Source organism: Xiphophorus maculatus, chromosome 1 (assembly GCF_002775205.1).
Source record: "Xiphophorus maculatus strain JP 163 A chromosome 1, X_maculatus-5.0-male, whole genome shotgun sequence".
Lineage (NCBI taxonomy): Eukaryota > Metazoa > Chordata > Actinopteri > Cyprinodontiformes > Poeciliidae > Xiphophorus > Xiphophorus maculatus.
The window spans coordinates 22129690-22145252 of NC_036443.1; the positions used below are offsets into that span (position 1 = coordinate 22129690).

General features: G+C 40.8%; 1 protein-coding gene across 2 annotated transcripts in view; it reads left to right on the forward strand.

Moving 5' to 3' along the window:
• Nucleotides 1-15563, forward strand: part of LOC102223121 (nuclear receptor coactivator 3) — a 72143-nt gene that overhangs the window by 41615 nt on the left and 14965 nt on the right. For both annotated transcript variants that reach the window (XM_023332611.1, XM_023332614.1), the window contains exons 3-9: nucleotides 4154-4261; nucleotides 6372-6532; nucleotides 9382-9482; nucleotides 9978-10152; nucleotides 14251-14433; nucleotides 14904-14990; nucleotides 15093-15233. In XM_023332611.1, coding sequence (XP_023188379.1) covers nucleotides 4173-4261; nucleotides 6372-6532; nucleotides 9382-9482; nucleotides 9978-10152; nucleotides 14251-14433; nucleotides 14904-14990; nucleotides 15093-15233 — 937 coding nt within the window. In that variant the 5' untranslated portion in view covers nucleotides 4154-4172. The remainder of the gene's footprint in view (nucleotides 1-4153; nucleotides 4262-6371; nucleotides 6533-9381; nucleotides 9483-9977; nucleotides 10153-14250; nucleotides 14434-14903; nucleotides 14991-15092; nucleotides 15234-15563) is intronic.

The following is a 15563-nucleotide window of genomic DNA, read 5'->3' on the forward strand; positions in this document are numbered from 1 at the left end:
CCTCAAACAACTCTCCTGTTTTCCTTATGTTGTCTAAGGATCTCAAAAAGAGAGAGAGAGATGCTGAAAAGCAGCAGGTTTATACGCAGGATTGCACTCAGACAGAGCCAGTTTATGCAGAAGTTTGCTCAGCCCCATCAGAAAGCAACACCACACCCAAACAAGGACCCGTTTGGATTTTCTGTGACATAAATTTTCCATGCTGATGCTGGAAATTTCCTGAGGACATGGACGGGGGGTTTCTGAAGTCATTCAGCCATCTGAGGAAAACTTGGCACTTAGTAAAGTTTCCTTAACTCTTCTGTTGCGCTTATCCCAGCATGGCACCGCATATGTGGAGGGGTGTAAAATCAGCCAGATGATTTTAGTTTCACATGCATTTTGGATGCTTCCTTCTATCGCCGATCCAAACAAGCAGCTCCAACTTGGAATCGCTAAAGTATTCACATCACTTGAAGTTATTCACATTTTCTCACACTAAAACCTCAACCTTTTATGGATTTTATGTGATAGACCAAAGCAAAGTGGGAGGAAAATGAGGCATGCTTTTCATATTTATATATAAACATCAATTTTCCTATTTTAGTTTATTGGAGAATAGACAGCATTACAAAGACCAAAAACAAAAGAAAAAGAAAAGCACAACAAACAGGTCAGGGAGAAAGTTGTGGAGAAGTTTTCAAGCAGAATTAGGTTGTGAAAACCTGCAAGTAGAAGATTTCCCCTCAGTCGTTCATGGAAATCCCCCACATGGTTTAGACCTACTGGAATTTGTAAACAGCATCATGCTGTGGGAATGTTTTTGTTTGTTTGTTGTTTTGGTCAGAGTTGATGAGGAACGGGACTGTGCCAAATAGGCTGGTCACCATAAAATATTTTACTGGACGATAAATTGTTCCAGAAATTATTGTGATAAACGATAATATTGTAGCTTTGAGACAATTTTCGAGTAATATATTGATAATGGCATAATAATACAAGTTCGCTCTCTTGATCACTGATAAACATACATTTTTGTACTGGAACTGGAAGATAATTTAAATATCCAAAATAAACAACAACTTGAAATAAAACCCCACACAACTGAAATCATAAATAGAATGGATGATGACGTCTCTGTAAACAAAATTGCCATTCAAAAAAAATTAATCATCAGAATGGAAATTATGAAGCTCGATTTAATTTGTCATGTGATTAATTAATATGATTAATTGACAAATTGCTGATTGCGATAGACTTAACAATACATAAAATTGTTTTGCAAGAAATAATTGGCAAAAATATCAGTTCCTGTATGTCTAAAGTGGGTAAGGAAATGTTATGGAAAATAGTTCTATATTGTATTTTTAGCTTTATACTTTTTATTTCATTACTTTTATAAATTGTGAATAAATTGTGGAGTACTGTCAAGACCAACATTTAGCTTTATACTTTTAATATCGGAGCAAGACCTGAGAAACTCCTTTTAGTTTACTTAGCAACCGAAAGCAAGAATCAAACATGGAGAACCAACATATAGCTTTATACTTCACTAACCAATAACAAACTTAAGATTCAGAGAATTATCAACTACTTATTCTTTTTAAACATGTGGAACCAATATTTAGTCTTGTACTTTTCTGTTTTGTTTTCTTTTGTTTATGTTTTTGCTGTTATCCTTACCTTTTTGTCTTTATTTTGGTTTTGTTGTTTGGTTTGTATTTCCTTCTAATTCAGAGCACTTTGAACTACCTTGTTGCAATATAAATAAGATTGCCTCACCTTATCTTACCACTCAAAGAAATTGAATGCAATTGAGCTCCACATTTTTTAGACTTTTATTTGGTCTACTACATAAAATCCCAATGAAATATTTTGTCATTGGTGGTTGTAACGCAAGAAGAAATTGAATGTATGATGAACCATCTCATATTTAAAGGCTGCATCCTCCCTTTCTATTTACATTTAACTGTATTTGGTCATTATTTCCCATTATACCCAAACTTAGCCTAAAACATGCAGTAAATAAAGTTGAGACAATCAAGCTGAGTGACTTACTTTTACCTCTCCACCCTATCCGCCCACTCGATTTTTAAAATACCCTCTTCATGCCCATTCCTATTTTCCTCTTGCTGCCCTCGATTCTGCCATCACCCTCTCCTGCTTCCCCTCTGTGCTCATCTCACCCCCCCACAGCGCTGCTGCATTGTACCAAGCGCAGCCCCTGCTGCACCCTCTGCCACCAGGCCCCAATGCCTGTAGCGTGTAATTGACTTTCTCCCCGTGCTGGAATAAGCGGGCGGCCCGCGCCAGGCTGGAGGTGACCCATTTCCCTGGGGCATTCAGCAGCCTCCTAATCAACCATTCTCTGGGGCAGCCTCATTCACTCTGCAATTAGAGCGGCTCCCCCTTTGAGAACTCCATCAATAGGCGAGCGGGCAGGCGGGCTTGATCGGTGCAAGAGCAAAGGCAGAGTTTTTACTCCAGCACTTTGAGTTCTCAATCCTACCGACTTTGCGCCTCCTCCCTTTGCTGCTCGCCTTCTCGAGCGCTGGTTTTGTCTAATGAAGAGCAGCAGAGTGGGAAGCAGGTAGACAGGAAGCAAACCAGGAGTTTAGACAAGAGGCGATGCAGGCAGGTAGACAAAGACAGCCAGCCAGTCTGATGGGAGGGACTCCAGGGAATGATTAAAGCAGAAATCTGAAAGAAACTTGTAGAGGAAGGGACGGGGCAACACTTTTGAGAGTGCACAAGTATTCGCTTTTGTCACCATTCATGCAAGAACAATGCAAACAATTTATCAACTTACTTGCAATACTTTTGTGTGGTAACACAAACTAAAAGAATTCCCAATGTTCCCTCTGTGCCTCCTGTGTTTATATTTTACAAAGATGTTTATGTTTAATTTTCTGTTTATTCAGACACCAAATATTGCTTTATTTTAATTCAGTATACTATGAAAATTTCAGCCCTCTTCAATGGCAGTCAACCATCTTATTAATTAATCGTTAGTTGATTGATAAGGTCTATTCATAAATTGATAACTTGCATCCCTAATGCCTAATGGCTGTGAGTTTGCCCCAGAAAGAAAGGTGTGTTTAGGACCTTGTTGCCAACGAAGACAAACTCAATTACATAGCTTCTTGGGCTCCTCGGATCTCCCATGAAGGAGTCAGAGATGATGCTGCGTGATGATTAAATAACGGCCTGGCATCTCTCCCCTGTTGCTGGCCTGATTTGCCATGCGGCAGAGGCAGTCATCTGGTCACAGGATAACCGTGTAATCAATGGAATGAAAAAGCTGCGCTGGCTGTGAAGGTTAAGAGGGGTACTGATGCGTTCAGCGCTCTCTGCACCGCACACGTGCATCTAAAACACACTCCAGACACTCTGGATGCTCCACATCTCCCTCCTCCTCCTTTCACCTGCTCCCCGTTCCTCCTCTCTTTCTTTGGCATGCCTTTCTCTCTCTCTCTTTCTCTCTCTCTTATTATCCCTCTGCTTTTTTCTCCCCCTATGCTTCTGCTTTCCTGTCTTTCCTCCCTCCTACCTTTCCCCAGTGTCGGCTGCTGTCGCCGTGGCGAGGCAAGTGACCAATCAGCAGTCACTTTCTCACTCTGGCTGCTCCCTCTCTCGCTGATATCTCCTCTCCTTCCCTCTCCTCCTCTTTTTATTCATCCCATCTGCGTCTCTTCCCCACAACCTTTATCAGCTCACTTCCTGGAGACGAAGTGTGATGCATTATGGGAGAGAGACGCCTGTCTGATGGGGTTAGTTGTGCTTATCATCAGAGACACTGCTAATCCGGTGTGTGTGTGTGTGGACTGAACTGATGAACTCGTGAATGCACGGGTTCACACACACCAAACATAACCTCTCATTCTCCACTCAGCAGCAGCAGCAGGAGGAGGAGCAGGAGGAAGAGGAGGAGGATGCTGACGAGACATGTTTATGTTCGTCAGTCGCTGCCAGGAGAATATGATTTGCATGATATAAGCATATTTCCCCCTTCTGTTTTTTGCTGCTGCTGCTTCACAATCGTGCCTCTTTCTACATGACAACTGTCTTTCTTCCCTTCACAATTAGCAGAGAAACCCCAGCTAAAAAGGCTATAAGTGACCTTATAATCCCAGACTCTGCTGTAATGTGTGTTGCTGTTTCGTCTTCCCCTCAGGTGCTGATATGTGCACACTATGAGCGGACTGGGGGACAACTCCATGGAGCCTCTGAGCTCGGAAAACCGCAAACGCAAACTGTCCACTTGCGACACGCCTGGTCTGGGGTAAGTTTATGGCGTCGGCACACGAGGAGGGGGGAACTGAAAGAAAGTGGGCTAGTGGGTCAGTCAGTGGTTGCTGGAGCCTGGACCCAGACATGAACAGAGTGAAGTCTGCTGTGATGGGGAGAAAACTCAACCAATGAAAAGACTTCACTGAAAGATTTCTGATTGGTTTTAAAGTGAGATGTTTCCAAAATACAAGATCTCACATTTTGGTTTTTCTTAATCAGCATTTTTTTTCGTTCGTTAGCTCTTTCACACACCATTTCTTATTTTTAGATTACTTAATTATGTAAAGTATACATTATATTGTATAAAAAGACATTATGTCTATTTTTTCTTTATTAACTTTATTAACCAAGAACAATTGAGGGATTATTGTTTGATTTCTTCAAATTCAGATCTTTGGTTTTCTATTATCTTTTTCCTTTCACAAACATAAAAAATAATACATAAATAAGTTTCTTTTTGAGTATCTTCTCTGTCCTCTCAAACCCCCAGTAGGTCATGGAAGATACAGAGTCTGGTTCTGGTTCTGCCGAAGGTTTCTTCCTGTTAAAGGGAAGTTTTGTCACTTCACTGTCGCTACATGCATGCTTGGTACGACAAATTGATGTAAAGTCAACGACACAATGCAGCTCGTCCAGAAGGAATAAATGCTGCAAGTCAGTGCCTTAATGCAATCTTTCCTAAGATACAAACTTTTTAGCTACTTTGAATAAATAGCTTTCTGTTCTACTTGATAACTAGGATCAACTGCAACGTGTGTTACTTAACGAAGAACCACAAGAAGACATTTGTTGTGAATTGGCGCTAAATAGATAAACTGAATTAAAACGAATTGCCTTTCTGTTGGGATGATGTCATGACACTCCAATTTTAGTTTCCTCAGCAACAGAGGAGATGTCTTCAAAAATGAATGGCTTTATCCAGAGTTGCAAGCTGTAATCTGGTTTATTTACTGCTTTCTGAGAAATGGCTTCTTCCTCTCTGAACGGCCTCTCAGTCCGTGTTGGTACAGGACTCATCTCCTGTAGATAATGACACAACCTCAGCCAGTTTCCTGACAAGGTCTTTTTCTTCTTCTTTGGGGTTCACATGCACATTTTGAAGCAAGAAGAAGTGATTTCTAAAACATAGAGCCCCTCTCCTCGTGTTTATACTTGGGTATTGTTTTAACAGATGGGACGTGGCTTCTGCAGGCGTCTGGAATTTCAACCTGGAGGTGACCCAGATTTGTGGAGATCCACAATCATCTTCCCTTTTTTTCTGATTTCATTTGATTTTCTCCTTGATGAGACGAAAAATAAGAAGCATGTTTCAGGTGTCGCCTTGAAATCTTCCCACAGGTGTGCTGCCAATTAACTCAAATGTTGTTATATGAGCCATCAGAAGCATAATGTTTATAATAACTTTGGCTTAAATAATGAAAATCTGATGTAATGTCAGACTGGGAGGGGAACATTATTTATACGTGGTATTAAATCCTAAAAATTCCTACGACTTATAAAATCATCTGCAATTGAGAGCGCCTGGTTAGGTTTGTTTTTGTAAATATTTTTGAGAGTTAAATTTACAAAATTAAGCCACTAATAAACATCAAACCCAGACTGACCAATACAAAATGTTAGAATTTCATAATTTTCTTCTGCCTGTATAATTTCCTCTCTGATTCATTCATTACATTTTCAGGTAATGAATGAATAATTCTGATTTGCTTTTGTTCAGATTATTCTCCAAAGAGCCGTTCAGATTCAATGGCGCCATTTGTTTTCATTTCCTACTTTTAAGATGTTTACCTGTGTTGTTCACACATCATGCCTCAAAAACAGAACAGAAACCTAAAGTTGCTAAAAGAGAAGCTGGTTAGCACTAACCTCTTCTCTTTTTGTGGACGCTATAAAAATGGAAATAATCACGTCAACACCATCTCCCGTCTATAACTTAGAGCTTTTTTTCAAAACAGGATAGATTTACTGACTTTTGCATTATGCTCTACTGTATTTTGAAGCAATCAGCTAATGCTTTCAGAATTATGAGGTGCACTGAAAATAATAGAAAAATGTAGCAATGGTTTAGTTTGGCTCCAATTTCTGTAACTTGTCTCTTGCAGGTGTGAGAGGAAGCGTCGGGAGCAGGAGAGCAAGTACATCGAGGAGCTGGCCGAGCTGATCTCGGCCAACCTCAGCGACATCGACAGCTTCAACGTCAAACCGGACAAATGTGCCATCCTCAAAGAGACGGTGCGCCAGATCCGCCAGATCAAGGAGCAAGGTGAGCGTACGCCCACGTCTGGAATCATAAAGGCCGCACAAACACACACTCCTCTGAGCCCAGATTCAAGGACAAATCACCCATTCATCTCTCACAAATTTCACAGCTTTTACTGTTTTGGGTGGCGTTTGTGTGCGTGTATGATCATGAACAGCTGTGTGCTGGCCTCGCCAGGGTCTGCCTAATTGGATGTTTGCAGGTAGACACATGGCTCTCTGTTCTTCAGATCGGCCAGGTAATCAGCTCTGCTACAGCTGCTGTTCTCTCAGTTTCTGATCTGGTATGTTTCTGCTGTTTCCTGCAGCAGCCACATGGAAAAGCTGCCGGCTTCGACGTTTGCTTTGCAGATGCTCCATTAGGGAACAGATCAACACCATACACACCTCTTTACAACCACAAAGTTCAACATATTTTGTTTGAGTTTTATGTGACCAGGAAAATTGTGAAAAGAAAATTATACAATTAATTATGATTAGGCAATTATTGAAATAACTGTCAACTAGTTTAGTAATCCATTAATCATTAATTAAACAAAACCTGTATAAAAATTATATAAATGTTGGTGCGTGCTGTGGTGGCGCAGGGGGTTAGCATGCCCCAGGTTTGGAGGCCTTAGTCTTCGACGTGGACGTTGCGGGTTCGACTCCCTGTCCCGACGACCTTTACCACATGTCTTCCCCTCTCTCCTCACCCTCCTTCCTGTCTGCCTACTGTCAAAAAAATACGAGCCACTAGCGCCGCAAAAACTCTTTGGAGAAAAAAAATTATATAAATGTTGCATTAAGATAAAAACACATTTGTCTGTAAATATTTTTTAGGTAAAACTCCACAAGTTGTATAATTTTAACTTCACTTGGTTCAGATTTATAAAATGCTTTTTGCATTTTACCCAATAAAATGCTTAGATTCTTATTCAAAACATTTGATTGATTATTTATTTACATGTTTTAATATACTTCTAATATTATACATATAAGAAATACCTCTGAGGTTAAATGACAAATCTGTAGATTGTGCAATTTTCTTATCCAATTAATCGTCAGAATAATTGAGGGATTAATTGATTACTAAAATAATTGTTAGTTGCAGCCCTAAAACTAAGGCCCTCTCTTCACTGATGCCCCTAAATTTACACAGCTCAGGTGGAAGAATCAGCAAACCAAACACATTTCAGTAATCTACTCCACAAATCTTTATGAAACTTTTAAACAAAATCTATGTTTGAACTCTGCAAGCATGTGATAGAAGATGCTCTGATAACCACATTGACATACAAATCGTTATTTCTGGGTAAAAATGTGACCCTGAACTCACCATCCAGTGCTATAGGAATGTTTTTCTCAGAGTTGATAGGTCTATGGATGGAGGTAAATGTAGGGCAGGGGAAACCTGTGAGAGGCTGCAAGCAGCTTGAGATGGCTGCAAAGGTTCACTCTCCACCACAACAGGGACCCTAAACATACATTCAGAGCTGCAATTAAATGGTTTAGAAAGTCAGTCACACAGTCTTGGAATATCAGTCGCTCTTTGTCCACTAAGATTTGTTCTATTTTGTAAAGAAAAATGGGTAAAACCTTCAGTTTCTGGATGCAGAAAAAACAATAAAGGGTCTCTAAAGTGGGGCTGACTAGGCTTTTAAGATTTTTTGTTGCAAAAACACAACTCTGCATTAGTGTCTCTCATCAAATACCATTAGAAAATACATCAAAATCTCTTATTACAGTGTGACAAAATGTGGAGAAGTCCCAGGACTGTGAATATTTTTACGTGACTCTGGATTGGAGCACGTGTGATATTTCCTTTGCACTCAGGCTGAACTGCTTTGAGACAGCTCTGCTGATTTTTCTTGTTTCTATTGGGGCTCAGTCAGTCAGTGTCTTCAACCTCAACAGGAAGGGGAAGAGGCAACGGCCAGCCCTGACTGGCTGCTGACAGGTTGCCGTGGTTACAGGAAGTGATGACAGACATGACACGGGCGTTGAGGCTCGTCTGGCCACTCGATACCTGTTCGTTTCCCCTCCGCGTGCTCTCAGTTGCTCAGTCTTCCTGTTTCTCTGAACTCCATCAGTTCTTCTCTGGTTTCCTGAAATCTTGTCTCGTCTGTTTAACTGCACGACGAGGCTCGCTCAGAGCATTTATCTCCCATGTTTCTTGTTTTTTTTCCCCCTCGTCTCTCTGCTCATCTTCCTGAACTTCAGTAGTTGTTTGTGGTAGTGTCCTCTTTTTTACCCCCTTTGTGTGGATTTCTGTGCCTCTTGGGAGCTAATCAGACAGAATAATTCCTGTAGTCAAGCAGCCGCTGCCTCGCTCACACTCCAAAAGCCCACATTTACACAACAACCCAACCACTATTAGTTTTTCCCAGCATCGCCCCGGACCTCTCTTTCTTCCTTCCTTTTTTTGTCTTTATATGTCCCCCCTGGATGCCCCTGTCTCCCTCCTTCTCTTGGTCCCAGCTCCATTAATTCAGGTGCCTCAGCTCCTGCCCCTGCACCATTACGGCTTCTTCCACAGCTCCTCTGGCTCTCTCCCACTCCCTCTCTCTCAGACAATCCCTCACAGTCTGACACTGAATATAAAGCATGAGGACAGCAGCTACCTGCTCCACATGCTCCTCTGACGGGCTCCCTGCAGAAACCTGCCTCTGTCTGTCTCCCTCCTCACCTGTAGTTTTAACCCCCATCTGCCTCCCCCTCCTCCCTGCCTTAAAAAAAAAAGAAAGAAATTGGAAACTGTGGAAGCACTGCCCCCTGCTGGTTTATCTAGGTAGTAAAATGCTAAAGTTTTGGCTTTTTCAGGCGATTTCTTTTTCTGTTTTTAAAGACATTCCTCTGCTTTCTTTCCCACAGGAAAAGCTTCATCCAACGATGACGACGTCCAGAAATCAGACGTGTCGTCAACCGGTCAGGGGGTCATTGACAAGGACCACCTTGGGCCGCTTCTACTGCAGGTGAGTCCGAATTTGATCGAAGGTTCTTCTGTTTTTATCTGTTGGTGATGATAATGGTTGATCTTCTGTCTCTACGCCAGCAGACTCTGTTTAGCTTGGGCATTTATCATATCGTTTATCATTTATTGTGATTAATTTCGTATTATGATAGGAGTTTTGATTTATCATTGTCACTATAAATTCTAATTAATGATGTTTAATCCCCCGGAAAAACTGTCTGAGATTGTTTGTTTTATTATTTTCCGCACAGTTTGTTCATTTAGAGTATCAACAAATATCAATAAATCTGGAAATATGATTAAATGCAGTTACCGTTATTTTACTGGTGTCTCAAAGTCATTACAAATGTAAATGTTTTTTCCATGCATTTCCATTTATACGGTTACCTAAAAAAGACATTTTAAAGATTTCTTATCCTCACTTTTATCATTGTCACAATAGTACCACAAAATATTGCGATAAAAATGTTTTGTGGTACGTATCGTACGGTCCTAGGCTCTGGACGGCTTTCTGTTTGTGGTGAACCGGGAGGGCAGCATCGTGTTCGTGTCCGACAACGTCACCCAGTACCTGCAGTACAAGCAGGAGGAGCTCATCAACACCAGCGTGTACAACATCCTGCATGAGGAGGACCGCGAGGAATTTCACAAGAACCTGCCCAGGACCAACAGTGAGCAAACACACACACACAGTATCTGAATATGGAAGAATGTAATTCTGAATGCTTGGAAAATGTGTGTGGTGTACCACAGGGGTGTGTGTTTGAATCAATTTTTTTCAGAATTTTTAGCAACTTTAACATCTAAAAAATCTAAATTAATAGTTTCTGGGTAACGTGAAGCAAAACATCTGACAAAATTGAAGACTTTTATGTAGAAAGTACCTAAAACGCAATTCCTGAGTGTGACAATCAATATCAAAATTTGCTGGAAAACGTTCAAAATTTTATATTGAGAAGAAAAATAATAATTTCCTTACGTTCTTTTCTTTGGTGTAGCCATATATTCAAATTATTTTGTAGAGGTTTGGGTAAACACTTACTACTGTACTTGTTGCAAAAAGAGCCGAAAGAATTATACATAGTTAGATTTGAGAATGTCAACCAAAATCTAATCTGGGTTTGTATGAAAGGTGTGAAATTGTGGAACATTTTAAAGAAATTCTGGAATTGGCTCAGATTAAAGTTATTATTGGAGATAATCTGGGTGTTTGAAATAGGATTAAATCAGTCCGAGTGTCCTACTCAGTTTTACAGATGTAAATATATTGAATACTGGTGGCTGATTTGTTGTTTTATTTCACCTTCAATAAATCAAACGCTTCGCTGCTTACATTTTATTCTTACTCAGAAGTTAAAACCAGATGACATGTTCCAAGTCGATAAAACTTTGTGAGCAAATTACATGAAAATTCACGCTTCTCAGCTCCTCTTTCTAATGAGGAGCTCCTGGGAAGCCCGAGAGCTGTTCATACACACATACACACCTGACAAAACATACACTCGCTACGCGGATGCTCCCACCTACTCTTTGCTAATCAGGCAGAGCGTAGCGCAGCTGTCTGTCAAGCTCAGTGGTCCAGACAGCGTAAAACAGGCCAGGCTCTATTCAGATCCCACTGCTACCACATAAGGGTTGAGTAATGCGCCTCCTCGCTCCCCTCTGCTTAATTCAGCATGTGTTTCACCGTGATTTGCTCCTTAATATTGTACTTGAGTAAATTCACTTATTTACACCCCCTCATTATTCTCTGTATTGACGTGTAAATGACAGTGATGCATTTTTTAGGGAGCAGCATGAGCGTGTAAGCCCATAAGTATGTGCGCTATTTATAATGGCGATTAATTATGGATGTGTGTGTGCTTGGCTGACCCCGCTTCTCGATTAGCTCTGCAGTAACGTTCTCGAGCAGAAGTCGGCTCATCGACTTGGCCGCCTGCTTCCCTCTGCGCCCCGTCATTCATTCTCTCGCTTTTCCCTCTCTAACCATCCCTCTTTATGCACTTTTCCTCTCGCCGTCCCTGGTGCCTTCCTCAGCTCGCTCCTTCTCAGCCTCATCCATACTTAATATGGCTGCTTACTAAGATGAATATTGTGGCTATCTGTTTCTCAGGCTGCCTCCCTCTCTGCCGCTCCCACCCCTCTTTTTCTCTCGCTCTCTTTCTCCCTGTGTCTGCATTATCTTTTTGGCCCATGAATGAAATGCCTTCTCTGTGCACATTCCTGTGGGATGAACACATAGCACAGTGGTTACAGCTATACACACAAACTAAAACACAGATTGATGGTGAGACATAGTTAGATGTTGTGTTTTTGCAGTTCGAAAGGTATGTGCTCCATTACTGCTTGCTTTTTGTTTTTTGTCAACGTTACACGTTTCAGATCTAACTAATTTTATTACACCGCAAAAACACAAAATCTTAGAGTATTTTTATTCCAGTTTCTAGTGCAGATATCTCGGTATATTTGAAATAAGGTAGGTAAGGTAATTTTATTTATATGGCACATTTTCAGCAACAAGTCAATACAAAGTGCTTTACAGGAATTAAAATAACACAAAATAACAAACCAAAAGAAAGAGTAAAGTGAAAAAAAATTATCTAATGTTGATCTAAAGTATGTAAACTAGGTGCTCCTGTTCAGGGTTGCTAAATAAGTATACTGTAAGTAAGTAAGTATTCTCTGGACCTCTTAATTATTCTCTGAATTTGTAAAAGTAATGAGTACTCCACAGTATCTAAGTAATAATAAAAACTAAATGTTCCTGTCCTTTAAGAATAAGACAAAACTAACTTACAAGTAACTTTTAAGCAAGATTCCTTAATTAATTCCTTAATATTGATGCAAAAACTACTAGTTCCAGTGGCAGATTATTTCACTTACATACATTTTTCCCCACATTATGCTATGCACATTGTACAGTACTTTTTAAAATCAATATTAGTGAAATATTTGCGTAACTCCTATATATTACTGAAAGGTCACTTTTAAGTAATTGTGTATTATTTCAAGTGTACTAAGATATTTCCACTAGAAACTATACAAGAAATACTCTGTGAGATATTGTTTTTGCTCTACACCTGCCAAACAGAAACCTTTTGCCAGCTGATTTACTCTCCAGACAAAAAAACTCCAAACATCTTGAATGTTTTTACACTTCCATTTGGGTCTCAACTGCTTCTAAAAACAAGCCAAGTGTTTAAAAGAAAAACTGTCCAGTCATTTTTTGGCAATAGTGTGTTTTGGTGCTGGAAAATGAGCCTCTTCAAAAACCTCCAGATTATTAAGTCGCATTCAACAGGCTCTGTGCCGTTACCTAGCAACCTCATCCAAGCCCAGCCCGTCACCTAGCAACCCAAGCGGAACTCCAGCACATTTGATGATCTAGTTTTACTCCCTGTAAGGTCTGAATAGTGGCGGCTGAAAAAGAAAAGTGTTTTGTTGTTGACTCACCATCTGGAAACCATATCTGTCAAGTTCGACGAGTGTGCACTTTGAAGTCAGACGCTTGACATTTTACTCTCGACGCGCGTCAGACGTGTCAAAATCGCTCTAGGCGGAAGTTAAGAGCAAACTCCTTGGCATAAGTTTCCTTCAAACTCTTCCACGATCTCCTGGTTATATCGTCCACATAAATACATTTATAAAGTTTATTTAACGTGACTCAATGTTTTTGCTGGATAGCTCAAAAGCGGGGAAATATTTTCAAATGGTAAAAATTATAACTAACTCTACAGTCCAACTTCCTCGCTTATCCTCCTCCAAGCATGATTCTTTCCATTCCTGTCTCTGTAGTCACAACTTTATTTGCCGTAGATTATAGGACAAGAGCAAACAGTGACAATTAGTTTATCCTCTATAGTTGTTGTTGTTGTTTTTTTCTCGAGATCACGTTGGAAAATGCACCACTACCCCACGTAGCAGAGTCACTCTGATTGGTCGACCCTCTGTGTCGAGCAGCGAAAGTTCAGATTTTCCAACTCCAGCGCTGGACGCGTTGGTTGCATCAAAGGCTAAAGACGCTCGAAACACTCACAACAATTCAAATCGTGCTGTGCTCGACGCTCTAAACATGTTTGGTGTGAACGCACCATAAACGTTGAGTTGGGGGCGTGTCCTGGAGCAGCTTATTTGGATTTAAAGTGACAAGAGGCTCCAAAACAGCTCATTCTGACAGAACTGACCAGATTTAAATCTCATTATCTAAGAATAATTTTTGTGCAAAAAAATTTACAAAAGTTAGGTCTTTTCTAAATCCCAAATCTTACTTACAGAGTAAGTAAGAGTCCTGTTCATAAAACCTTTAACGGTTTAGTCACTGCTAAAGGACATTTTTCTGTCGCTCTCTAAAGTTTGCCTCCTTTTCCTTCTCTCTGTGAAGGTGACCCCATCCAAAAGCATCTGTGTGCATGTGGTTGTGTGCTGTGATGAGTAGTCAGGACCTAAATGAGGATAGATGGTTGCATGTCCCCGGCCTCGGCGGCTGCAGAGCCACTGAGAGAAAGAAATATTGGAAATCGACGCCTTGGCTACATTAATCCCATGGTCCATTTAGCCAGCGGGAGAGGCTTTAGCTTCTCAGTTTTAGAGACACAATGCTTGTTTGTGGTGGTGTTTGTTTGTTTTGCTTTGTTTGTACGATTGGATGTGAGCCATTGGTGATATTTAATTAAAGGCAGTCGGTTTACAGCTCCTGTGGTTTTCAGTCCCAGAGGCTTTAGGTTTATTCCTCTTAAGTAACCGTTTCTTGGTTTGCTTTGTATTTTTAGTAAATGGCGTGTCGTGGGGGAATGAGGCGACTCGACAGAAGAGTCACACTTTCACCTGCCGGATGCTGGTCAAATTTGGCCACGCCCACGGCCCAATGGAGGAGGGGCCAGGAGGACCGCGCTACGAGACAATGCAGTGTTTTGCTCTCACACAGCCCAAAGCCATGATCGAAGAGGGAGAAGGTAGGTGGAGGGACCAGTGATGGCCAAAAAATGGGCAACTAGATCCAGAAATGTGTTCCTGCATGTGTGTGACATTGTCTTTCCTTTTAACAACTCTCACAACACATTAAAATACTCTACAACACACTTAGTTGGAAGCCTCACATTGAATACATTTGAAATAAAGTTTCAAAATCTACTGGATTATTGTTTAAAATAAAATATTTAATTAAAGATTTACATATAATGTACTTCTTGGTTGGTGAGCAGTGTAGCGATCTAGCACATCTAAATGTCACGCTGCAATGCGTCTATATAGCAAAAATTTCCTAATATTCTTTAAAGCAAAAAATAAAATGAGATCAGAAAAAAGATAAATAGAATCATTAGAAACACTTAATGGCATATTTTTGGGATTTAAATTAAAAACCAGTATAACTTGTTCCAGCATTTGTCTGTTAACTCCATCTCTGCTCTCCTTTCCTGTGCAGACCTTCAGTCATGTATGATCTGCGTGGCCCGTCGGGTCACAGCCGTGGAGCGGACCGAGAGTTTCAACACCCGACATGAGCTGTCAGGTCAGGAGCTGGACTCTGACTGAGTGGCGTCCAAAAGCATGCTGTGTTGACTCGGTCATGAGTGGGTTTGACCCGTCCTCCCTCTGTCCTGTCGTGTCTCAGGTAAACTGATTCAGATCGACCAGAGCTCCCTGCGAGCGTCCATGCGTCCAGGCTGGGAAGATTTGTTGCGGCGCTGCATCCAGATGTTCCTTCAGCACAGCGACGGGCAGCCGTGGTCGCACAAGCGGCACTATCACGAGGGTGGGTTCAGACCTGGAACCTCACAGCTGCTGTCAACAACTACAGCGCTTTTTATTTTAATAATTAGAAAACTGGAGGTGCGAGCAAAGAGATAACTGGATTAAGCAACAACACTGTTTGATTCAAAAGTTGTTTTTGTGGCTTCATTCAGACAAAGCTGAGGGTGAACAAAAACTTCAGCAGACAACAGGAAGGCTGAAGAAAATGTGTGTTTTTTTCACCTTTTAGGTTTTTCTCCTCCATCTCATGGAATAAGTTGCATCTAATTGAGGTCTCACTAACTTTACCATTTCTTGATCACAAATTTAAATAATAATCACTGGATTATTA